Raw genomic sequence first — 26,187 nt, 5'->3', positions numbered from 1 at the left:
CATAAGTGGAATACTGATACATATCATGGTTAAGCCAGCAAGATAGAGCTCAGAGGTTTTATCAGAAAGAACCCAAAATCAGGGGTTTAGCCAAAGAGAGCCTCTGTGTGATGCAGTCAGTGAAACCAGGTTTTTACCCATGAATGGTTTGGCCAAACAGAACGTGTTGTAGCTCTTGAGACCCTATCTATTGAAAACCCACGAGGGTTGTAACCAGTCAGACAGAAACCAGAATGAGAACCAAATGATGGGTTAAGCAAGACAGAATCCATTAGCACGAGAGAACAAATTAGGTGTTTAGCTGGAGAGGATCAATCAAAAGGTGCAGACAGAGAAAACCTACTTATGCAAGGGGTTTAGCCACAGAGAACCCATTTAAAAGTGCAGCCAGAGAGAACCGACATGTGTAAGGGGTTTAGCCAGAGAGAACCCAATAGGGGTTTAGCCAGAGAGAAACTAACACAGCTTTAGCCAGACAGAACCCATCATTGTGCAGCCACGCTCTGCTTTGATCCTAAAACATGCATCTTAACAACAGGATTTACAGAGTTTAACTTTCACCAGTGGAGTACCTTTTGTTTGGGTCTTCTCATAACCACAGGGGATTCCTCCTCCATTGTGAACTCTGACCCTTCCCCTACGACCTCTGACCTATCAGCCTCTGACTCATCCTTGGTAAGTGTCACAGTCACTGTTTCAAGCCAGGCTGCTCCATCCTGTAATTAGATAATCAAACCATAGGGAAGTCAGAAAATATGGATTCTTCACTTGACAATACTGATGTTGTTTGACATTGATATCACAAAATTAGCCATAATGTGAATTTGTTTGATGCAAACCATTCATCGCACACAATTTTACCAATAAAACTTGATGACATGAGTGGTTTAAAGACAATTCACTGTGATAAGATATGAAACCTTTGATTCAGAATAGAAAAACCACAGTACTGCACACTTGGAACAAACTAGAACACATTATTTATGGAAACATTTATACATACTGAGGCAACCTTTTCCTTGGCAATCTTTTTATCAGAATCTCTTGAGATGTAATTTGGTCTTACTTAAATGATTTCTGTTTGCAGTGGATGATTTAGCTTGCTGTTTATATTTTACATCTTAAATATGTTTGTGTTTCAGTCTTTCATTAATAAGGAAATGTACTTTATTATAATTCTATGGCTACAGATAGCTGCTTTAGAATTCAAGCACAGTCAGAATATAAAACTATTAAGAAATTTAATAACGTCAAACACACAAATTGTGCATGTCAGGGAAAGGGAAAATTAATTGTGACTTTGTCACATGTTTAAACTGTAAGAGAAAAAAAAAACAATCATACAAAAAAAGTTTATCCCCTTGATAAGAAATGATATTTTTCTTTCATTTTTTTATTCTTTTGTATTGAAATATCTACATTCAATTCATGTGTGTATATATATATATATATATATATATATATATATATATATATATATATATATACTGTGAGTGATTTTTTTTCTTTTCAAACTGAAAAGCTAGCAGTTTTCTTGTTCCCTAACAATGCAGCTTTTCGCTATCACAGCAGAATGGCATTGTTACTTATGAGCATGGCTTGTAAATGCATGGAAGTTCTGCAGCAAAAAGTGACAATTTTAGGCCATCCCAAATAACAAAGGCTGTCTAGATCTGCATCTCTACAAGTACATATTGTCTGTACAGACACTGATGTCATCAATGTCCTTCTACATGTGGATGCATATCACATGTCAAACTATGAGCAAACTGGTAGTCGATGTATACTGAGATAAAATAGCTACACCGATAATAAAACCTGGCAAAGACACAGATCTAAGTGTACAAGCGCTCAACAACCCAGCAGACAACAGAGCAGTGAAGGACATGCCTGCTAGCTGATGCTAACAAGATAAAGACAGGTGTAAAGATGTACAGGTGAGATAAAGTGTTATTTTGAGTACTGGTCTGACTGAAGTGAGTCTGAAGAATGCAAAGGAGCACACAGGTAAAAACTTTCATGGTTCTGGTTTTAGGGCCTCACTTTTGTTTTCTTTTGTCTAGACCTTGAATTCATCACCTACATGTACCTATGTATTGTTGGGTTACTGGGCAATGCAAGGCTGGTGCGGAATTTGTAGACTACGTGTACCTGTATATCACCTAGAGGATGAAATGTTCTCTCTGGCAAGTCACAAGCTCACCACTAAGCACACCTTTATAACAAGTTTTTACCATTCCATCAGTTCACCACTAGCACACCTTTAACAAGCTTTTAGCATTCCACTACCTCACCACTAGCACACCTTTAACATGCTTTTACGATTCCATCAGCTCACCATTAGCACTCCTTTATCAATATTTTAGCAAAACCACTAGCTCACCACTTGCTAGCTTTTAACATTCCACTACATGTAAAATTTAATGACAAGTAGCTTCATCTACTTAGGGAGTATACTACTACAACAGCTGTGGTCGGAGGATATGCCAATCAACCAATTCCAACATTATTTCTGCGTATGATAATAATTCAACACTGTTCAACAGGGACACCACAGGCAGGCTAATGCCTGGCTACTATTCTAAATGTGGACCCGTTCTGTTTTCTGTGTGTGGCCGCAGCGTCAACGAGCTTGCAAAAATTCGGCACATGGAATCTGAATATTAAATAGAGCACATCTTTAGCAAGCTTTAAGCATTCCACTACCTCACCACTAGCACACCTTTAACAAGCTTTTACAATACCATCAACTCACTAGTGCACCTTTATCAAGCTTGTCGCATTCCTTAGGGCATACAGCTAACACATGTGTTTGGAGAATTTGCTGACCAGCCAATTCCAACACCATTTCTGTCTTTGATAATCATTCCCGATTGCTCAGGTAAACCAGACAGATTAATGGCTGGCTACTATTCTACATCGTGTCAAATTTTCATTTACAGTGACTAAAATTTAGCTCCCTAGTTGAATTGAGTGAGTGAGTGAGTGAGTGCTTGGGGTTTAACGTCGTACTCAACAATTTTTCAGTCATATGACGACGATAGTTGAATTGACTTGATTGCTTAATTCATAATAAATAGGCTATTGAATGAATACGGGCTGATGTGGATTCAGTTTTAGTGTGCGGCCGCAGTTTCAACGAGCTTGCAAGAATTCAACACACGGAATTTGAATATTAAATCGAATTTGTCATCACATCAATGATATACACGACTGTGGTTTTGTGATAGGACAGAAATGATGTTTGTGATGATGTTTGAAAAGTACATTTATCATGAAGTGATAAACACATCTAATATCAGGAAAAAAAAGTGTCCACCTGAAGGTAAATCAAACCTTTACTTTAATATTCCAACTTCAACATTTTTGGGTGTTACATTTGTATTCATCTAGATTTATTTATTTGATTTATTTGACTGGTGTTTTACGCCATACTCAAGAATATTTCAGTTATACGACAACGGCCAGCATTATGGTGGGAGGAAACCGGGCAGATCCCAGGGGAAACCCACTATCATCTGCAGGTTGCTGACAGACCTTCCCATGTAAGGTATTCATCTAGACAGAAAAACATGTATACTATTGGGATAAGTCCTGTATGAAGCAGACATTTTAAGGGTAAGGTCATTCAAAGTGAAACGCGTGCTTGATTTTGGTAACAGGTGTTGAAGCAATCTGCAGTCTTAAATCAATATGAAAAAATCAATAGCAGTGAGTGATATGTAAGGTCAAAGTGCCCTTGACTGTTATCATCTGAGATTTACTCCTATTTTTACTATATTAATAACTAGCTGGACGTATGAAGTGATGCAGTTCATGGTATTTAAGTCCAGGGATTCATACACATCGATTTTAGTCCCCGGTATTCGGTGGTAAAGTTCCGTTAAAAACTGAAAATAAAAAAACCCCTCAATTGTGTGTTTTTCTGGTACAAATACTCGAATTTTTGAATAAAAACTGAATTGCTTTTGAAAATATACGTGTAGCGATGAGCTGTAGACTTCACTCGACAACTGCTGCATGTTTGACAAGCCGGAGTGGACATGTGTGTATTTGAATAAAATTAAGGTTTGAATACATTCACACCAATGTGGTTGCTGTGAGTTCAAGTGCAGCTCATGCTGGCTTCGTATTCGGCAGTAAGTGGGTTTCCTCCCACCATAATGCTGCCCACCGTTGTATCAGTGAAATATTCTTGAGTACGGCGTAATACACCAATGAAATAAATAAATATATTTAAACTATGGCGATAAGGCTTAGTTGGTATAAAACAAAGTGGGAGTCCATTTGTATTTAGTTTGATCATTCTTTGGTATGCCAGGAAAGTGAAAGAAAAGTAGATACAAGATCACAGTTTGTTAGAAGCTCACTCACTGGACCACAGGAGAGAGACAGCCAATGGGAGAGCGTGTATCAGAGCAACATTCATTAGAAGCCAGCACGTGCTGGTATCTACTTTTCTTTCACTTACCGGCATAGTGAACACTAACCAAACTAAAGACAAATGAACTCCCACTTTATTTTATTTTGATTCAATATTGGATATTTTTCGCCGGAATAATTTTTCACGGTATATTATTGACCCCGAAATCCGCGATAATTAGTTCCAGGTGAAAATTAAGTACTTCACAGTAATAATGTACTGACAATTTCATTATTTCTTTGTCTTTTCACAACTGCAACAATTCACATCCAGTGAATATTGTGTAGCTCAAAGATCTTAATGTTCAGGTTATGTGAACTTGCCGATTTCTTCTCTACACTGGAATGTGCGTCTGATGGAGGATTGGTCACAGATGCGGATGTTGTTGTTGTTGTTATGAAAGGGTCTGAGGAGAAAGGGTCTGTGGAGAAGGGGTCTGAACTGTCTGCCTTCATGGACTCGAAAATATCCTCCTGAAAACAATGATTACATTCCTTTATTTCGGGACTTACAGAACTTCCCTTAGTTTTGATGTATTGCACGTTCATGTACATTTATCAGGGATTTCACATTCAGAAACTACTAATGTTCTCTTAGTATACTTTTTGGTTCAAACATTTAAATTAATAAATATAAAGTAACAAATTATTCATATTTCATACATTTTACACATAAATGATTGCAGTCAAGTTTATTGTCGGAGGAAACCGCAACTCCCGGAGTAAAACCACCGTCCTCCACAAGTTACCTGACAAATCTACAGACGGATGGCTGCAGTTACCGCAGCACCTTAAGCAATCTAAGCTGGTGAGGGCCTTGATAATATATTAAGGCTCTGCCTGGAAAAACATGTATTGAGACGTACCTACAAATACATGACTCATAACTGCATTTATGTATGTATGCCTGAGTTTTAACGATTAAAATTCTTTTACAGCGACAAGGAGTCATTAGGTGTATGTACATACACAGTTTTCTTGTGGCATCATGCCAAATACACCCGACCAAAGGCCTACTCAACTTCAAACTAAGGTGTTAAAAAGTCAAGATAAGGTATTCTAGCTTATTGATAAATACATTCTCATTGTTGATATGTTGAATAACCATCCAAGACAAAAAGTTCTCACTGCTGACATACTGAAGGGCCACGCAGAGTCAAAAGTTTTCACAGCATGATACTTAAAACCCATATCAGCTGACACTATATGTAGTCATGCAAAGGAAATCAACAGTCTTCTTCTCCATGTAGCTCCACAAATGCTAGTAAAGGCAGTCTGACAAAAAAGTTAGATACTAGTGATCACAGCTGGAACAACCTTGCAAAATTTTGTCTATTGGCAGAGGCACATTCTACATTCAAGAAGGTGCTTCCACGGCCAAGGGGCTAGTGTGCTAGGGCAGCACAATAACCCTGGAGCCTCTCAACAATGCGGTGACTATGAGTTCAAGTCCAGCTCGTGCTGACTTCCTCTCTGGTTGTACATGTATGTGGGAAGGTCTGCCAACAACCTGCGTATGGTTGTGGGTTTCCCATGGACTTGGTTTCTTCCCTCACAATGCTGGCGGATGTCAAATAAGTGAAATACTCTTTAGTATAACATAAAACACCAATCATGTAATATAAATAAAATAAATACATTCCTGAAAGTAAAAAATTCAAACCCTAATAGAGTTGAACCATGATAAAAATGTTGCAACTATTACTGAGAGATTATAACGGATTAATGGCTCACCTGTACAGTTTTCTGATCACTGACGGCAGCGGGTAGACTGACTTCAAATGGATCGTCCTCAGCCTCACAAAGTGTAGCCTGAAACAGGTGTTAATACAGGTGTAACACTGCTCAGACTTTTAAACAAATCATGGAAAAACACAGAACATGAATTATACTATCACTTCTAATTAAAGAAGGAAATATGAACATATAAAAATCCCATCTTTTCATGGAATATTGAAAGTAATACACATAGCTGCACTAATATAAACTTTCTAAAATATTTGATATGTTGTAGAGGCCTCTGTGGCTTAGTGGTTAGCGTGCTGGTAAAATGACCCAAGGGTTTCTCACCATTGTGACACTGTGAGTCGAAGCCCAGCCAATGTTGGCTTCCTTTCCAGCTATACCTGGGAAGGTCTTCCAGCAACCTGCGGATGATTGTGGATTTCCCAGGTTCTGCCTGGTTTCTTCTCACCATCATGCTGTCTGCCATTGCATATTAAAGTGAAATATTCTTCAGACAGCGAGTACGGAGTAAAACTCCAATCAAATAAATAAGTAAAATATGTAGTAAAAATGAAGAAAAATAAGTAAAATGTTGTGCATGTGTATTTGTGAGGAAAACTGCAGACAGCAGAAAATACTTGTGAGCCAGCTCACAAAACTTGGTGAAAAAAGATTTGTGTTCCTACCTTTAGAGAGTTATCTTTGGGAGGGCTGACAGCAAACAGATCCTCAGTTTCAGACCGTTCAGATTCAACCTTCTTACTCTTGAACACCTCTGGGACTGTCTTTGTCTGCAGAAAATACAAGATACAGTAAAGCCTTATTTTCACTTCAATCAGATTAATACCACAAATTTTACAAACCTACAACAGTCAGAATCTATCAAGGTGATGATATGAAGTGTACATGTACCTGGTTGTAAAAGTGAATATACTTGTTGTTTCGGAATAACCTGCAAAATACCCTGAATAACATAAAATTTTGCCCATGACTAAGTTGCTCATTTTTCCAGATTCTGAGAGCTCTCTTGATTTTAGAAAGGTGATTTGAGAGGTGTTTGGAAGGTAGGATGACATCCTACTGGAAAAATGTAAATTTTATCACCAGAAGTAATATCTCATGACATTTATTTTCCTCCAAAAATGCTCTTTTGAGGTCGGATTTTTTTTTGGTATTCCTTTACATATATTGTACATGTAAATAGAGATGTATGTTTGCTGCCATGACAACAATCTCTCAGAATGTTTCAAAATATTGATTATAAAGGTAGTTTTAAAAATTGAATTTAACTTTATTTAATTCTGGGACCTTTAAATTCCATGTATGCAAGATGAGATAATATACCATTAATATATGCCCTAACACTCTGGGTTAAATTATATTATTTAATTATTGGGCAGATTATTTATCACATTTACATGTAATTTGACTGTTGCTAGACTGATTACTCAGTTTATTTATATATTCATTTGATTGGTATTAAATGCTGTGCTCATGAAATTTCCACTAGCATATCAGATAATCTGGGAGTAAATTCTATTCAATTGCTTTTATCCAGGTAGATGCACCAGTACAATGTATCCAGCTAACCATCAGTGACAGCATGAACAGCAAGAACTTTGTGGAATAAAACTTCTCAAGGACATAACTGTAATAATGTCATGTCTGGACACACAGTAAAAAGGACAGGGTCATATTGTTCCTCACGGAAATGGAAGTGGCTCTAAAACTTCCTGACAGAATTAGGTCAGATACATGCAGACATTACATGTACATGTATATCTAGATATTTATATACATACTGTATGCTGCAGTGAGTACATGCAGTAGCATGAACCACACAACAGTACTAAGCTGACTTTACACAAACACAGATGTGTACATGATTAGCCAGGGCATGTGTATATGTGTATATAAGCAAGCACACAGTCAACGAATTAACGCTAAAAAGTATCATACAGGCAGCTAGAAGAGCCCTACTTCTCAACCTCTTCGCACATGAAAGATCAACTTTCAGTGCAATTTATGCACATTCTTAATTTGATTTTGGAGACAATACAACATTAGTTGGATTGGCCAATTTCAGGACTTCCCAAGAAATATATGATTTTATCAGTCAAACAGAATAATGCCTGTAGAATATGCTTGAATAAACACCTTGCAAACATGCAAAAAGGTTAAAGAATTAGATCAACATTGCAGTCAGTAGATGACTCACAGAAACTAACAGGTAACATTAGTTACTACACATGTATGTACAAGTTATCACTCAGATTAATAAATTCATGTACATGTACATAAAGTACACGCAAGATTTGATTTACCAATAACCCAGATTTTACACTCAAGTACATACACCCTAAATGACCACAAATTTCGTTCATGACTAAACTGCCCATTTTCCCACAATTCTGAGAGTTCTAGAAAAGGTTTTTAGAAAGGTGTTTTGGGGTTTGCTTGGGACATCGATGGATATTTTAATAGAAAATTGAACGTTTCATCACCAAAAATAATATTTTGTGACATTTATTTGCCTCTAAAAATGCACCTTTGTCGGTGAAATTTTAAGTAATTTAGGGTACATGCAAATTTTTATTTCCATGCACATGTTAACATGGTATTGGAATAGTGCAGCACCCAATTACCTCCCTTGAGGTATCTCTCCAATTTACGAGGTGTTTGCGTACAAGTAAGCTGTGGTTAGATGGAACCTCTGAAAATGGTCAGTGGTTAGTATCGAAGTTAAAGCGGCATAAGCCAGCTGAAGACCTTGCTATAAGACAGCTTTCAATTCTGTAAACATGTTTGGAACTCCAGGATAAACATTATGCCTTTTTTTTAATCCATACGGAGATAATCCAAAAATCCTGACCCTAATAAAATACAACAGACAGCTTTAGCAAAATGTTATATATTCTTCCTTTAAGCTGAAAAATACAAACTTCATTTGAGATCTCTCTACATTAAGACAACTCTCAAAGACATATCATGCTTTTTTTTTTTTCACATTTTGTTGTCCGGAAAATATCTGTGCTTGTCGTGACACAACCTACATCGAGCATGCTTTCATAGGCGAGGTCCTGCTTCTCGCAGTTTCACGCCTCAAAAACTTATCTCGCGTTAAGTCACAGTCACTGTTGTGCAACAAGGGAGGTAATTCAGAGCAGGCCTATTGACACGGATCAACGCTTCAACCCCAAGATACACAGAACAGAACTACTGTGTTAAGTTATGTGTTAAGTTCCACGCTAACATATTTTTTACACTCTCTGTCCAGGTAAAGGTCTATAGGCACATGTATGAGCAGGCATGGCCAGTGTCCAGCTGTCCATGATCTCCAATACAAGATGCATGTTTTCCATATCAGACATACTGGTACTACTCTATAAATTCACACCACGTAAAACACCAATCAAATACATAAATAAATACAAATTCACATGTGTACATGTACATGCACCTTTCAACGACAAAGCAAATTGAAATACATTTTCAAATTGGCACCATTAATAATTAATCTGCCAGATGTCAACAAACATTTTTTCTCAACTTTACACCTTTGTTAAAAACACAATTCTGTACAGTTTATATGTACATTTTATACATACATTTTGGACATATGATATACAAAAAGGGGGATAATTAAGGCAAACATTATGTACTTGAACACCCATAAATCCCAATATATCCAATAAAATTAAAAAAAAAAAAAAATAAAAAACCAATATTTACCTGATGAGTCAATGTGACAGAAGTTGTTGTGGAAAACAATGGATCCAGGTCCGCAAACAAACTGTCACCGGAGGTTCCTGAGCTCTGTCCAAACAGAGGGGCATAACAAGATGTTAGTATCATGCTTGGAATACCAGGCAGTGTCAAACAGCTCACATCTGTCAGGCAGTGCCATGTTTTAATTATAAAGCATAAATATATAATTTTCTCAAAAAAAAAAAAACAAACACAAAAAAACATGCTGCAAGGCGAGGGAATGCATGCACAAGACGGGTTGAATGTGATTTTTGCTGGTATGGATTTATCAGGATTTATCTAGAAAATCATATCTACGATTTATCAGTGTGTATGTTGAAAATCATATCTACGATTTATCAGTGTATATATTGAAAATCATATCTACATCATCTACATGTAATGTAATCAAATGCACTGTATAAATTTTCAAATTTCCTTAATAGTTTAACTGACTGTATTCTACATAACACATGTACATGTGCATGCAAGCACTCCTGGTAAGGGTCCCAATCACTCACTCACTCACTCCTTGTAAGGGTACAAACATAAACTAACCTCTAGCCAACAGCTTTCACTACAATGTAGAAGTCAAATGTGATAACAGTGGCATGTACATGTACTGTATTTCCCTTGAAGTTAAAGGAAAAGAAAACATAATAATGATGCCAAAATCAGATGAAAGAGCGTCAAAACATATTTGCAATATGATCTTTAATATTTTTTGGGATTTTTTTTTTTCATGAGAAAAGAGTAAAAATATTTTGGTATGATGGGTATTTGGGACCAAATTTTGGTATTTAGCGTTGTTGCATAGCGATGTTCCAAATAAGGATGTGATGCTTGTCTAATAAATGTATTAGACAAGCATTTATTCATATAAATAAATATGATCCAAATTGAGGTTTAATACATTTGTTAGCTAAACAAAACAAATTCTAGAGCAAAAATATTTATTAAACCTGTGTTACATCCTCACTTTTGACATTATTAAACAAAGACAATAAACACCAAAAGGTGGTGCCCAATACCCACCATACAAAAATTATTATCAAGTGTCTTTTTCTACTTTAGCAAAAATCTGAAAAAATATTGAAGATCACATTTAAGAACAACTTTTAGCACTCTTTCATCTGAACTTTGTCATTTTTAGTTTTTCTCCACCTTTAACCTTCTTTCAAGTTACGCATTTTGCTTGATACTGATTAATTCTTCCAACTGAGAAAGATCTTCGAGAGTTTTTTTGATCAACTTTTTGTTGGTGGAAACACTTAAGTGATGGAACACTTAAGTGATGTAACACTTAAGTGATGGAATACAAAGAATCATATTATTACAGACATTTAAGTGCAAAGTTCATTTTTACGTATACTAAACTTCAGGTGAAATGCAAGAATATACATATTCACACGCTCTATCTGACAACAATAATACATTCCCGTATACAGATTGCACTAGCAGATGCTGGAGTTTGTACAATAAAAATTATCAAACAGCAGAAATGAAATTAAATGTCTGATTATAAAAACTCGCGAGCAACACAATGAGATTTTACACCGATGAACACATGCATGTAATATTCTTATCTGCGAATTTTTTCTACAGAACAATATCATGTATTGTTCACATTTGTCTCACATTACGAAGAAGTGTATCTGACCTAGCAACTAAATGGGAACATATGTCTGGTTGTTTGTAAACAGGCTTAGTCTCCCACCATAATGCTCGTCTACATTCGTATATATGAAATATTCTTGAGAATGGTGTAAATCACCGATCAAGTAAATAAACAAATAAACGCACTGAAGAGATGTGACAATTTAAACATGTCACGAAACCAGTTTCCACATCTTCCACTTTAAATGCTCTACAGCCTACGGTGGAGAGTACAACAAACACCATGTCATGACTGCATTTGAAAACAAATTGAGGTGAAATCAATGTACAGGAGATGTAGGTCTATTTGTACACACTACATGTACAGTGTATATAGGTCAATGTTAAACATGCGTGGCTATTTGTACAGAGTACATGTGAACAGATCCATGGATTTACTTCTCCATTCAATTCTGGACATCATACAGATGTCTATGTGCCTGAAGTGCTGGAAAATGAGTTGAATTGAGGTACTGATATGGAAAAACCCTAAACATGTTCATGTATTGTGTACATATACAGCATGTTCATGTATTGTGTGCACGTACAACATGTTCATGTATTGTGTACATGTACATGTTTATATATAGTGTACACATACAACATGTTTATGTATTGTGTACATGTACAGCATGTTTATGTATTGTGTACATGTACAACATGTTTATGTATTGTGTACATGTACGTTTATATACAGTGTACACATACAACATGATTATGCACTGTGTACAACATGTTTATGTATTGTGTACATGTACACAATACACAAGTTTGTTTGGAAACTCCTCAAAATCGGCTAAATATGTTACCTCCACTAAATACTTGTACACAGAGTATGTACATGTGAGTAGGCTGCTTTTCTGTTTGTTGCAATTTTGAGGGGGGGAGGAAACTGAGCTACATTGTGAATAAATTAAATGAGCTTACTTGGTGGCAGGGGTTGCTGTTAGTGTTAACTATGAAAAAAGCAGATAAAACATGTACACTGAAATCAAAGTACTGCATTTCACCTAAAGTAATGCATTTTTCAAGTGAAACATTTTGTTTCACTCTGATTGATCCATCTACTTTACAGGGACATATACAAGTTTTTTTTGATTGTTTGATTGATTTCTTATCAGAAAAACCCAAGTGTTGGCATCAAAAATATCATTTCAAGGCCTAGATGTGTTTCTGAAAGTGCATTTTTTAAATCCAAACTTAAGGTGAGACACAGTACAGTTACTCACAATGAACTAGTACATGTATGTATATAGAAAAAGGGGGCCTCTGTGGCTCAGTTGGTTAGCGCGCTAGCGTGGCGTAATGACCCACGAGCCTCTCACCAACGTGGTCGCTGTTAGTTCAAGTCCAGATCATGCTGGCAGTATTTGGGCAGGTCTGCCTGCAACCTGCGGATGGTCGTGGGTTTCCCCCAGGCTCTGCCTCTTTTCCTTTCACCATAATCCTGGTTGCCGTCATTAAAGTTAAATATTCTTGACTACGGCATAAAACACCAAATAAATAGATAAATGGACATATGCACATGTACGCTCACGCAACTGTTTTGCGCTTTGCTGTTATCTTATAATCACAAAAATACTGCTGAAATCTAGCTCTGCTATTCAGCTGATCAGTGTCAATTTTGTATCCTTTTACACAAATTAGACTGTGATTTATTTATTTATTTATTTGATTGGTGTTTTACGCTGCACTGAAGAAAATTTCACTGATACGACGACAGCCAGCATTATGGTGGGAGGAAACCGGGCCGAGCCCGGTGGAAACCCACAACCAGCCACAGATTGACGGCAGACCTTCCCACGTACGGCCAGAGAGGAAACCAGCATGAGCTGGGCTTGAACTCACAGCGACCACATTGTTGAAAGCTCCTCAGTCATTAGGCTGCACTAGCACGCTAACCAGCTGAGCCACTGAGGGCCCCATTTAGACTATCAGATAAGAAAATTAAAGCGGACATGAGAAACAACCTTGACATTCCTGAGCTACGCGATATCCCAGATAAATTTCTTGATACCAAAACTACATAATTTATTCTATTGTGTATGAGCAATGTACTGTAGCCAGACAATAAAAATAATGATTTACACATAGAAACAAATTTGCAGTTTTTAATTTTCTCAGATGCATATGCATCATTATACATGAATGTCGAGTATCTTCACCAGAAATGAAGGGAGAAGTTTAAATATGTCATCAGTGGAGGTAACTGAGTGGTTTAACTGCCACCAGGCATGTCTGATATAGCTATTAAAGTTATTAACTATTATTTTCACATTTACGTATGATGAATTTAGATACTCGCAGTCATATGTGAATACAAAAACATAAAAAGCTTCAACAGTGGTTGATAAAAAGCTAAAATTAAAAAAAAAAAAAAAAAAACCCACAAAACCCCCCAAAAAACAAGAACATACTGAATTTTACTGCCTTGCCAAAACACCATAATAACTACTATAAATTTATACATCCTTAATATACAAAGAAGACAACTTATACCTGTTCTGCCACGTACTGTGAGTTCGAGTAGTGTATGTACAATGTCTGAGCACATGTAGTTCATTCAATTTTTCAAGTTTTCAAAATATGAAAATATAAATTTGAGTTATAATTATACATTAGAGCTCACACCTGATCACACTGTAACCATGGTAACTTAAAACTGAAAGACTTACATTATTCCATGATTCTTGAAGGAGCTGGTGAATATATTGGCAGGTATGTCTATAATGTGTGGTAGAAACTAGGTCTAAAAGACATGTTAAATGTGTAAACTTGGCGTGCACACCTGTGAGTGACAAAACTTTGGCAGCAGTTTGACTTGGAACGCATTCAGGTGAAATAAAATAATATTTAAGCAGGCACCATTGATCCTAACATTGTAGAGTCTTATTGACACAGGTGTGAAATCAAATAGATTTACTGATTAAAAAAAAATCAATTATTTGATGTGAATGGCTAATAATTACCCCCGTGAAACCTAACGAGTTTACGATTGTGTCAAACGAAGGGGACACGCATGTACGAGCCTGCTTAACACACAAGCCACTGTTCACGCTCATGTGCCAGGGTTAAACATGTCAAGCAGGCGCCTGTTGTCAGCAGGCAAGGTGTTCAACTCTGATCCGGGGCAAATTGTCCTTGTAGTTATCAGGTACAGGTATATATTTGATGCAGACATACACATACTAAAGCTATCATGCTGAGAAACCAAACTCTCAAAGCTTTGCCACTATACAATGTATGTGCTGGAATGTCAGTATTACAATGTAACATTCAGCATTTATTATCAATTATTTAATTATTACCTGTATAAGCATTTAAAACAGGTGCACAGTTTTATTAAAACTGTAATACATGTAGACACTGGCATAAGCATACATGTACAAGAAACAGACGTTCATGTTACTTTATGTAATTATGTTGTTCTTATAAGAATTTATAGCTCGGGTATGTGCAATAATTTCAATTACGACCATATACTGAACGTTTATAGCGCCATGCCTACATACAAGCATGTGTACACGTTGATTAAAGTCTTATTTGGGAGCCTCCAAGCCAAAAGGGGTTAGGACATTAGCGCTGCGCAATGGCCCAAGTGCCTCTCACCAATGCAGTCGCTGTGAATTCAAGTCCACCTCATGCTGGCTTCCTCTCTGACCGTAAGTAGGAAAGTCTGTCAGCAACCTGCGGATGGTCGTGGGTTTCAACCGGGCTCTGCCCGGTTTCCGCCCACCATAATGCTGGTCGCCGTCGTATAAGTGAAAAATTCTTGAGTACGGCGTAAAACACCAATCAAATAAATAAATTAATAAATTTATTCAAACATGACTAAGGTTGCTTGCTGGGCTTAACTTCTAATATACTTTCGAACAACTGATAATTAACAGTTTATCAGATTGACTGATGTTTTGTTTTATGAAGTGGATCAAGAGCTACAGATGTACAACACATCAACTGTTGCAATGTTGAACAAAAAAAAAATGTTGAGAGCTTAAACAGCAATGACTTTATCATGCAGGTAAATTTATATACCCCAAATTCTCAATCCTTTATGTACATGTATACAGACATGCAAATTTACTTATTCATTTCTTTCACTGGAGTTTTACACCTTACTCAAGAATATTTCACTTCCATGTATACAATGGCAGCAAGCATTATGGTGGAAGGAAACCAGGCAGAGCTCCAGGAAACCAACGATCATCCGGATGCTGAGAGACCTTCCCACACACAAGTACATGTACGACTAGAGAGGTAATTGTTGGAAGGAAACCATGCAGAGCTCCAGGAAACCAATGATCATCCGGATGCTGAGAGACCTTCCCACACACAAGTACATGTACGACCAGAGAGGTAAATGGTGGAAGGAAACCAGGCAGAGCTCCAGGAAACCGATGATCATCTTGATGCTGAGAGACCTTCCCACATGCAAGTACATGTACGACCAGAGAGGTAAATGATGATCATGCTACAAACTTTGATGATATATAGTAAATAGAAGATTCATTTAAAACGAATGTGTCTGACATGGACTGTTGTTTACCACTACATGCTATGCACCATACTCCAAATGACCTATCATAAACGTCCAACTTCACCTGAGTATCACAGAAAGCTGCACCAATCAATGAAGAAATCTATACACTCGGGTATATACAGGTATGTTCTTCATACCTGCATGGATACTGGGAGAATAAATCTATATCTGGGTCTATTCCAGGTGCATGTATAAATGCGTATAAAAGCTTTTATTATATGTTTGACTAGCGCAGTAGCACATATATGACATATACATATGAACTACCAAGTTTTTTATTATTTTTTTTTTCTTGGACTGGGGTTCAACATTGTATTCAAGAATACCTGCATTACAGGAAGAATTACCTGTGACATGATGGTGGTCATTTTTATACATGAAGGAAACAGGAATGCCCTGAGTAAACCATCAGCCTTTTATTTATTTATTTTATTGCGGTTTAACACAGTACTCAAAAATATTTCACTTAAACAATAGCAGCCAGCAAATAGGGTGGTAGGAAAACATGCAGAGCTCAAGGGAAACCCACAACTATCAGCAGATTGCTGGCAGACCCACACGGATGAGAGGCTCCTGGGTCATTGTGGGCTAGCACATGAACACATCAGCCATAGAGGTTCCTGCCAGCCTTTTGCATGCAAGAGCAGAGGAACTACAGGTGTTCTCATGACACACAGATTATGTAGAGCTATCTCATACTGGTGTAAGGCTAGTGATCAAGCATCATGTAAGATGACATAAAAAGTGCCACTGTTTGCTACTGAATGTTATGGCCACCAAAGCTCTGATAGCAATGGAGACAGAGGAGGTGTGAAGTAAGCTCCAGTAGGAAAATAATTACCTGATTGCCATTAAACTTAACAGTAGGCAAGACTTATGGGAAGTTTCATCAAAATCGGTGCTGTAATTTGCGAGGAAATGCATGTACAAAATCGTGTCTAGAGACAAACAGGGTGATTCCAGTATATCCTCTGAATGGTATATTTATTTATTTATTTATTTGATTGGTGTTTTACGCCGTACTCAAGAATATTTCACTTATATGACGGCGGCCAGCATTATGGTGGGAGGAAACCGGGCAGAGCCCGGGGGAAACCCACGACCATCCTCAGGTTGCTGGTAGACCTTCCCACTTCGGCCGGAGAGGAAGCCAGCATGCAATGGTATACTGGTCTATACCATGACCAAGTGTCCACCAGTATGTGCTTATTTCCAGTCTGCATGCAGGTGCACCCACTGCTTGTACCACTATCATTCCTGCCTTCTGCTGCCTAGTTTTTTTTTTGTTTATTTTTTTGATTGTTGTTTTATGCCGTACTCAAGAATATTTCACTTATATGACGGCGGTCAGCATTATGGTGGGTGGAAACAGGGCAGAACCCGGGGGAAACCCACGACCATCCGCAGGTTGCTGGCAGACCTTCCCACGTACGGCCGGAGAGGAAGCCAGCATAGGTTGGTCTTGAACTCACACCGACCGCATTGGTTCCTGGGTCACTACGCTGCACTAGCGTGCTAACCAACTGAGCCACAGAAGCCCCTCTGCTGCCTAGTGAGAAACCAGTAATAGGTACACTGATATAAAACACTGCCTCCCTAACTACCTTAAATGTCCTTAAAATTTAATTCCTGGCAGAGTTGTTTATTTGGATTGGAATTCCGTGAATTCTACTGATGTTAGAAAAGTGTTTCAAGGTTTGTTTGGTTGGTAGGATGACATCCTACTGGCTTGATTGGAAAAATGTAATTTTTTGGTCGAAAATTTAGATGATTTAGAGTACTTGTGTAATCCATCATCCGGCTCTCTCATCAGTGAGCTCAGAATATATTTGATATTCATTATTGTTAAGCCGGGCGTAGATCAACCTTGCGATTGAGAGCATCTGGGTTTTTGGTGACTCTAAGCTACTAGGAACACCTGGTAGTAATTGTCAGCATATGATCAGACACCCGTTTTAGTTGATCTAAGCATAGCAGTCGCTTGGAGTTGTACACGTTCTATTTTTCTGCGACTGGAAATATCCAGTTGTACCCAGATCTGTCAATCTAGGTGTCTAGTTGGTCACAGTTGCTCCCAGTGATGCATCACGCGATGAGTTACATGAAAATGGCGAACACAGATTGGACCAATGAAGAGGAAAATAGCTCATCGACATGGGGAGGCTTAGCCCATGCTTGTATAACGCCTCTTGCTAGGCACAGGCAGGGAGTGTAAAGAGGGAGAGGTTTATAATTAGAACAAATTATTAAATTTGTCTGTCCTATATTTAATAATTAAATTTATTAATTTATTACTAATCCTAAAGGACGAGAAAATTTTCCATGAAACCTTAAATTTCAAAAGAAATGGTATATTAGACATTACATCAATTACATCCACACATCGTGTACAAGGCCCCCAGCCATCATGAACAGGTCACATGACAGCCCTGTTGCTAAGTATCTGCTCACAGTTGCTGCCAGTCGTAGTCGACCAAAACTGAATCTGATCAGACACCGACAGATGCTCATGATCATAATGTTTTGTCAAACTTTTCGACATAAGCCCTACGACTGTGTTGAGTTATACCCAGTTACTTACGATTGCATGTCGACCTACGCCCTGCTTTATGAAAACACCTGTTGCTGCACTGTACCACTGAGCACCCCACAGTGCACATGTATGTATACAGCCAAAGCTGGCCTACATGAGCCATTTACAAGCTAACTAAAGCTCGCAATATTGTATTTATTTATTCCGTAGACAAAAGAAAAGAAAAAAAAAAGTCTGGAACATTAGTGCTTGGTAGGTTACTGTACACATACTATAAGTGCATGTATCAATTTGTACAGAAATAACCCAGTGTTGAATCTCTTACCTTACTGAATTTATTTATTTATTTGATTGGTGTTTTACACCATACTCAAGAATATTTCGCTTATATGACGGCGGCCAGCATTATTGTGGGAGGAAATTGGGCAGAGCCCAGGGGAAACCCATGACCATCTGCAGGTTGTTGGGAGACCTTCCCACATGCGGCCGGAGAGGAAGCCAGCCTGCGCTGGACTTCAACTCACAACGACCGCACTGGGGAGAGTCCCCTGGGTCATTATGCTGCGCTAGCACACTAACCAACTGAGCCATGGAGGCCCCTCCCTTACTGAATTCAATGATCTCGTTACATGTATATGTAAGATATAATACATATATTTCACCCTGAACCAGTGAAACTAAAACATTTAGTAGAAAAAAAAATAAGGAACTTATTTACATTTTAAGAGTAACGTACATTGACAACAATGCAGTTATTACAGACAGAAAATAACATGCCAAAGATTTGCTTGTTTCAACATGGTTATTAAAGTTAGTAGCAGTGCAACCTGCAACTTAAGTGAAATATTACAACCTCCATCCAATGATATCAAACAAGCCAATTCAGAAAATGTATATATGAAAATCATATGGATGGGTCAGAATGGGTTTCAAACATGATCTGAGGTTCTGTCCATAAAACAAAAAAAAAAGCCATTTTAGCTCTGGAGGACTCTCCCAAACTGTTGGGCGCCCAAACTACATGTAATCAAGCTGCATTAAAAATAACAGGTACAGGTAAATATGATGGTTTTACCGATAAAAAGTTAAGTTTACATACAAATTTCTTTCATTTACAGATTCAGAAGCTCTCAGAAAGCGCCTTTTTGTTTCAGAAAGTTTCTTCACGCACGCTGTCACAATATGACACCTTTAAAGTTTGGGGTCAGAACCTTCAAATTTTTTCTAGATATGGCCCTGGAGAGGTTTGCATTGCACCAAGTGCGGTGCACAGGTTTTTACTTTTGCTTGGAGATAGTACATACCACAGACAAGCTTTTCAAGCCAAGGAAGCCGCAAAGAAATTTAAAATTTAATTTGTGGACAATCTTACCTTCTGGTCAGCCTCAGATTTTTTTGCGTCAGCCGTTGTGGGTGCACATAGGGGATCAAAATTCAACAGGTCATCAAAATCATTGCTGCTATTTCTTTCGAACGAATCTGTTCCCTTAGAATCGTTAACAGCCATTGTCGTCGTTGTTGTAAAAGGGCTAGTGTTAAATGGATCCAGTTTATCCCCCTTAGAGCTGGTGGAGCTGTCTGCGAAAGGGTCGAACTCCATGGCATGCTGGTCAGCTGTGGTGGTGATAGAGTGTCTACTGGCCAGAGAGGCGAACAGGTCATCAGTGTCGGTCTCCCCGAACGAATCTCCTGAGAACCAGTTTGTTTTCTGAGCATTGGTCGTTGTATTTTGAGTATTGGTTCCATTTGTAGAGCTACTTCGCGCAAACAGGTTATCCGAGCCCGAATCCATGGTTAAATAAGCCCGCTAGAAAAGGCTCTGCAACTCAATGCAGAGTTTGCTGCAGGATTAACTTCTAACTGTGAGGTAGGTTAATGTTGGCTTAACACACAGCAAACTCTCGGTTGAGACGATTCACACATAAATGATGAAATTAAGTCACTTTGTGGTTAATCCGTCTGCATCACAACATTAATAAGGCACCATTGAGTAGGCACTGATTGTTAAAAAAAATCCAAAAAAAAAAAAACCAGAATGAAAATCTCAAACAAACAAACACACAAAGACAGCTACACTGCTTATTGCCTGGGGACTTGGGACTTGATCAGCTCCTAAGACTAGTCTCTTGAGTGGGGACAGATGGGCCGTGGGTACAAAAGCTGTTCCCCAGGGCTGGCTGGCTGTCAGCGCTTGCTTGTATCCTCCACACAACAAAGCTGGCCAGGGAAGTCAAGTAGGACAGGAGTAAAGTCAAGCCTGGGGACAGCTTCAAGAAAACATCATCCTTCTCTCTCTCTTCTGCCAACTCTGTCCTCTCTGTCTAGGCAGTACCCGCTGTCAATATATATAGAGAGAGAGCACAGAATGACACAGTTTTCCTCAATCACACAAAGAAAACAATGTTATCACATAAAAGCTGGGCGAAAACACCTCCCCTAGCAGGACATGTGCAAATATACAGGGTATAGTCACTGACCTATTAATACCCAGGTTTTACTACCATGGCCATTTTGTGTACCTTTTTTCTCTCCCTTGTCTCCCCCACCTCCCCCCCCCCCCCCCATATTTAGTCCCTATCATGGACCTGTCAAGTTAAAGACGGCTTAGGTACACCCTACTAATTCCTCACTTTACTTTTCCATGTAAAAGGGAAACTCGGAAGGAATTTTGCACATCTTAATAATTTAATTCTGGTGATAAACCTATGTAAGTTCAGCTTAATGCCTAATGTAATTCTTCAACCTTTTTGCATGCTGGCAAGACGTCTATTCAAGCGTATTCTGAAGGCATTATTCTGTGTTGACTGATAAAATTACACTTTTTGTGAAACCCTTAAAGTGGCCAATCCAGCCAATCTAGTACTGTCTCTTAAATCAAATTAAAAATGTGCATAAATTGCACTGAAATTTAGCGGGTCTTCACATGCAAAAAGGTCAAGGGATTAGGCACCGTACATGTATAGCAAAGGAATGGATGTGACTTTGTTCAAGAAATCCATACAATTACGTACTGAATATAATAATATCATAATATATATTATAATTAATTATATATCACAGAATTTTCTAAATGCTTTTCAATAAAATATTTGCCACACAATTATAAGACAAAGAAGACTAATAACAAATCATATCAAAAATGAAAATGATCTACTCAATTGAGTGACACCAGCAGAATGACAACAAAATCCATTGTCATGGTTACTAATAGTGTATACTAATAGGGTAAGCTAGGAATGACAGGTGTGGAAGGTTAATGGGGACAAACATCTACACACCTGAATAAGAGGAGCCAGCCGTCAGTACTATGGCAAATGGCCTAAAATTTAGTACAGGACTACAGAAGTTTAACATTTTGCCTGATTCTGAGACAGAGAGTTCCAGTGATGTTAGAAAGAAATTTTTTTTATATTTGCTTGGAAGGTAAAATGATACCACACTGGAAAAACTGAAGTTTCAGCACCAAAAACAAAATATAATGACATTTATTTTCATCTACAAAGGCAATTTTGATGGTGAAATTTTAAGGTCATTTACATACATATGTCAGATTAACCAACCACAGGAATAATAACTGTGGAGTGTAATAAGAGTGCACAAATGAAATGAAAAGAAATGTCTTCAAAGTATCAATCTTTGTTATAAATTATCTTTTGACTGGTGTTTTTGTCTTTCCAATATATATATATATATATATATATATATACAACTATAGGTGCTAGATTTGAAAATTTCTGGTTTGATTAATTTAAGCCACTTTCAACACAAAAAGATGCATTTGTATTGGAAATACCTTATTTCTCAACTTTTTCACAAATAAAAGAGCAACTTTCAGTGCAGTTTGTGCACATTTTTAATTTTATTTTAGAGACAAAACAACATTGCTTGGATTCTCCAGTTTCAGAGTCAACACAGAATAATGCCTTCAGAATATGCTTAAATAAACACCTTGCCAACATGCAAAAAGGTTAAAGAATTACAGTACATAAACATTGATATATAAAACTGATCATACATTTACTATAATTGTGCATTTCATACACTCAACACCCAACAGCACTCCACCCGGTCCCAATTACGGCACATATCTTAAACACTGACAGACTATTGGCCAAGGTGGCCAATTTTGAATTCTTTACCACACCCGGACAGGGGATAGAACTCTTGTCTCCCAATTGAGAGATGCAGCCAGCTCAGAATTCAGACCACTGCAATCAAATTATAGAGATTAACTTGTGGCTATGTATGAAATACCACAAGGCTGATCCAGCTATAAGTGTAAAAAACCTAATTTGATACAAATTCCATAAAACATGAAATCACTTATTAGTACTTGATGCATTTAATACGTGAATGTGTAACTAGATACAGAAATGACCAGCGGAGCGTAACCGATGAAGTTCTACCTATGTAGCCATCATTCATGTGCCTACATGTGTGATCAACCACTGTGTAATGAAGTCTCCAGGTCAGTTTCTAAGTACATGTTCACCCGTATGCATACATCAAACAGAGTTTTTCAACTTGGGCATCCATTTAGTACTTTAATTTGGGCTAAAATACATGTATTTTTAGACATAAAGAAGCCTTAGCTTAATATCTTATAATTTATATAATATATTATTGTCCATATTACTTATGACTTTTTGTACATTCAGTTAACATAAAAATAAGGAATTGTTCAGAGCTTTTAAAAAACTAAAATTATCATCCAGGATTCCCCATAGTTTTGGCTTTTTTTTTAGAATACGCTATAATTCGAGAGCCTCTAAGAGATATCAAAATGCCATTGTATTTGACCTTGACTGGCCTGACATTATTACAGAGTGAATTTATCTGCTTGTAAAAAACACAAGTCTTCAAATATGGCTTAAAGACGTTAAATGTATCAGATTTCATTTATATGATTGCAAAACAACATGGAAGTAGATAAAACACAACAAATACAGCAAAATCATTTATTTTTCTGAAATTATGAACATTTTTGACATCCTATCTTTCATTAAACATGGGTCAGTCTTGCCAATTATCTGATATATTACCATCCACTTAACATGGGTCCTGAGTGCAAGACGACATCAACTTTTAGCAATATGGTGCAGTTATTGAGAGTTTGCTGTCGATTTTAACAGGTGTGGCCATACTATAAACACATCTACTGCAATGTAACTAGAAACAAAGAATACAAGTGACAATAAAATTTATTGCTTTCAGAATGTGCAAATTCATAACAATGATTGTTTAATAAAATACTCACCGACTATGTGTAGGTGTTGAGCTGTGCATTGGGTTAAAATCAACCATGTAGCATTACCTTCCTTTTTATTGTATTATCATTATGCATGCATCACTGAGGGCAATTAAATACCTCAGGGATTGGACACGCTTCATTTATTGTGTGAAGACATAAAAAGAAATTAATAGAACAAAAACTGAAATTAGATTAATTATCAAGCGTCTTTCGTGATCACTGAGCCATTTAATTGGATGTGCACCAGAAGCTGTATGTTTGATCACTCCAGGTAAGTGAACTGATCAAGAATCAATTGTGCACACCGATTATGCTCTAGTCATGGATATTGGTTAGAAACATAGTCACAAAGTTACACTGAAAGGTCAGGCATAATAACAGTTATCACTTTCAATGGATGTCAAATAATAACTCAGCCTGATTAAAAAATATTAATTCTCAGTGCAGTGTATGTTAGAAAAGATAAGAGAGTATTCATTCATTCAAACAATCCTAATAACTTATTTACGCAACATATGAAATTGTTTGCCCCTTGGTATTCTTTCTTTTCAAACTTCTTTTTATACTCCATATCATTTTTGATAATGTTACAGAAGCAGGCATATCACATTCATTTAATTTAGAATTGGTAGCAAGGCTACCAAAGAGCTTGCCTGCATGAGACACATGAATGCATGAAAACAGGAAAACTTCAGCTCAATGCATAAAGAACAGAAATCGTTAAATTTGGTAATTTAGGGTAACTAATATCACGCTCACAGAGCATCAGCAATGGGACATCCCCTTTGCGTCATCATGCTTTACCACCATGTAAAACTTCAGGTCAACACATACAATACTTTTCAAGACACCAACCCTAAGATTTTGTTTAACAATGATTCTTACACACAATTTACTAAGTCAGGAATTCAGTACCTTATGGTATTTAATATGCACACACTCAATCAACGATGGAGTATCACCCTTGTGCTCCACATGTGTGCAAGCCCTGAGCTCAATACATGCATAATTTTTTGGAGATACCACCCCTAACACTTTGTTTAACATGGATTCTTACACACAATACACTAAGTCAACAATTCAGTAATTTACAGTACTTAATATGCACACATCCAATCAACAATGGGATATCCACCTCTTGCTTTTCAGCTCTACATGTGTGCATTAAACCCTGAGCTCAATACCTGAAGTAATTTTTAAGATACCACCTCTAACATTTTGTTTAACATCACTTTCTCCACTATTGCATGCCGACACTCAGACATACTATATACAGGCAAGCTAAAAATGAAGTCTATCACACTTCTAGCATACTGACCTCAAAAGATTATTCCGTTTTGTTTTAAGATGAATGAAATTAACAGTATTTTACACCAGTCCTAGCTACAAAGGCTTGAAGTTTAGTTTGACATGAAAATATATCTCCCCCATGCACTGCCTGGTTTCTTCCCACCATCGTGCTGATTGACGTCGTATAGGTCAAATATTCTTGACTACGGCGTAAAACACCAATCAAATCAATAAAAAAATATATCAAGTCCTCTTGCTTGCTTGCTCATTAATTAGCATAGGAAGTGGAATCTACCCACATACCTGACGTAGTCTATATTGATTACTGAACACTGTAATTTTACCCTGTCTTAACTAACACTTAAATATTTCAGCTACATAAACCCTTCTTCAATGACATCTCCTTGTCAAATCATGAGGTTCAGAGTTTTGACAGGCTCTGTATATGAACAGATTTAGTTTTATATCAGTAAGTTTGTGACACAACTGGGTATAGGTGTGGTTCATTAAGTCATGGCGGTCATTAATATCAGATAATTAAATATTCAAACGAAAGTATGCACAAGCACGTGCGACTTAACACGTACGCAACCTAAGACAAACCAGGTTTATTGCAACACTTGACATGGCTTGCTTCTCTTCTAAGAAGTGTATGTATATGACACTGACAGACTTCATTATTCATCTAGACTGGATAAATACCTGGTAGTGAGTTGGTCTATATGGCACTAAAAAATAAACCAAATTAAAAGGAATGTAACTGTTTTCATAACTATCTCATGGAACGGGCAGTTATTCACTGTTATATGTAAAATTTGTATAAATATTATTGTAACCTTAGCCCTAGATAAAAATGTGACTCAAGCGTGACCGGAATCCATACTGTATATAGTGCACGTAGACTGGAAGAACTTCCCAATCGTCCCGAGCCAATCGTTTATTTAGACCGTCACAGAAAAACAATCAACTACGCGTGGAGGGGTTATTAAGTCTGTCAGTGGACTTAAAAGTCGAAAGAAAATG

The 26,187-nt window shown here is 37.4% G+C and overlaps 1 protein-coding gene across 2 annotated transcripts in view; it reads right to left on the bottom strand.

The window, feature by feature from the left end:
• The window catches only part of LOC135477250 (uncharacterized), a 38,324-nt gene that overhangs the window by 12,082 nt on the left and 55 nt on the right, over positions 1–26,187 (bottom strand). For both annotated transcript variants that reach the window (XM_064757432.1, XM_064757433.1), the window contains exons 2-7: positions 19,996–20,958; positions 9,880–9,963; positions 6,834–6,938; positions 6,157–6,234; positions 4,747–4,896; positions 573–716 (exon numbers count right to left, since the gene is read on the bottom strand). In XM_064757432.1, the coding sequence (XP_064613502.1) occupies positions 573–716; positions 4,747–4,896; positions 6,157–6,234; positions 6,834–6,938; positions 9,880–9,963; positions 19,996–20,415 (981 nt within the window). In that variant the 5' untranslated portion in view covers positions 20,416–20,958. The remainder of the gene's footprint in view (positions 1–572; positions 717–4,746; positions 4,897–6,156; positions 6,235–6,833; positions 6,939–9,879; positions 9,964–19,995; positions 20,959–26,187) is intronic.

The sequence above is a fragment of the Liolophura sinensis genome, chromosome 10, assembly GCF_032854445.1.
Source record: "Liolophura sinensis isolate JHLJ2023 chromosome 10, CUHK_Ljap_v2, whole genome shotgun sequence".
NCBI lineage: Eukaryota > Metazoa > Mollusca > Polyplacophora > Chitonida > Chitonidae > Liolophura > Liolophura sinensis.
This window is presented reverse-complemented; position numbering and strand designations above follow the sequence as displayed.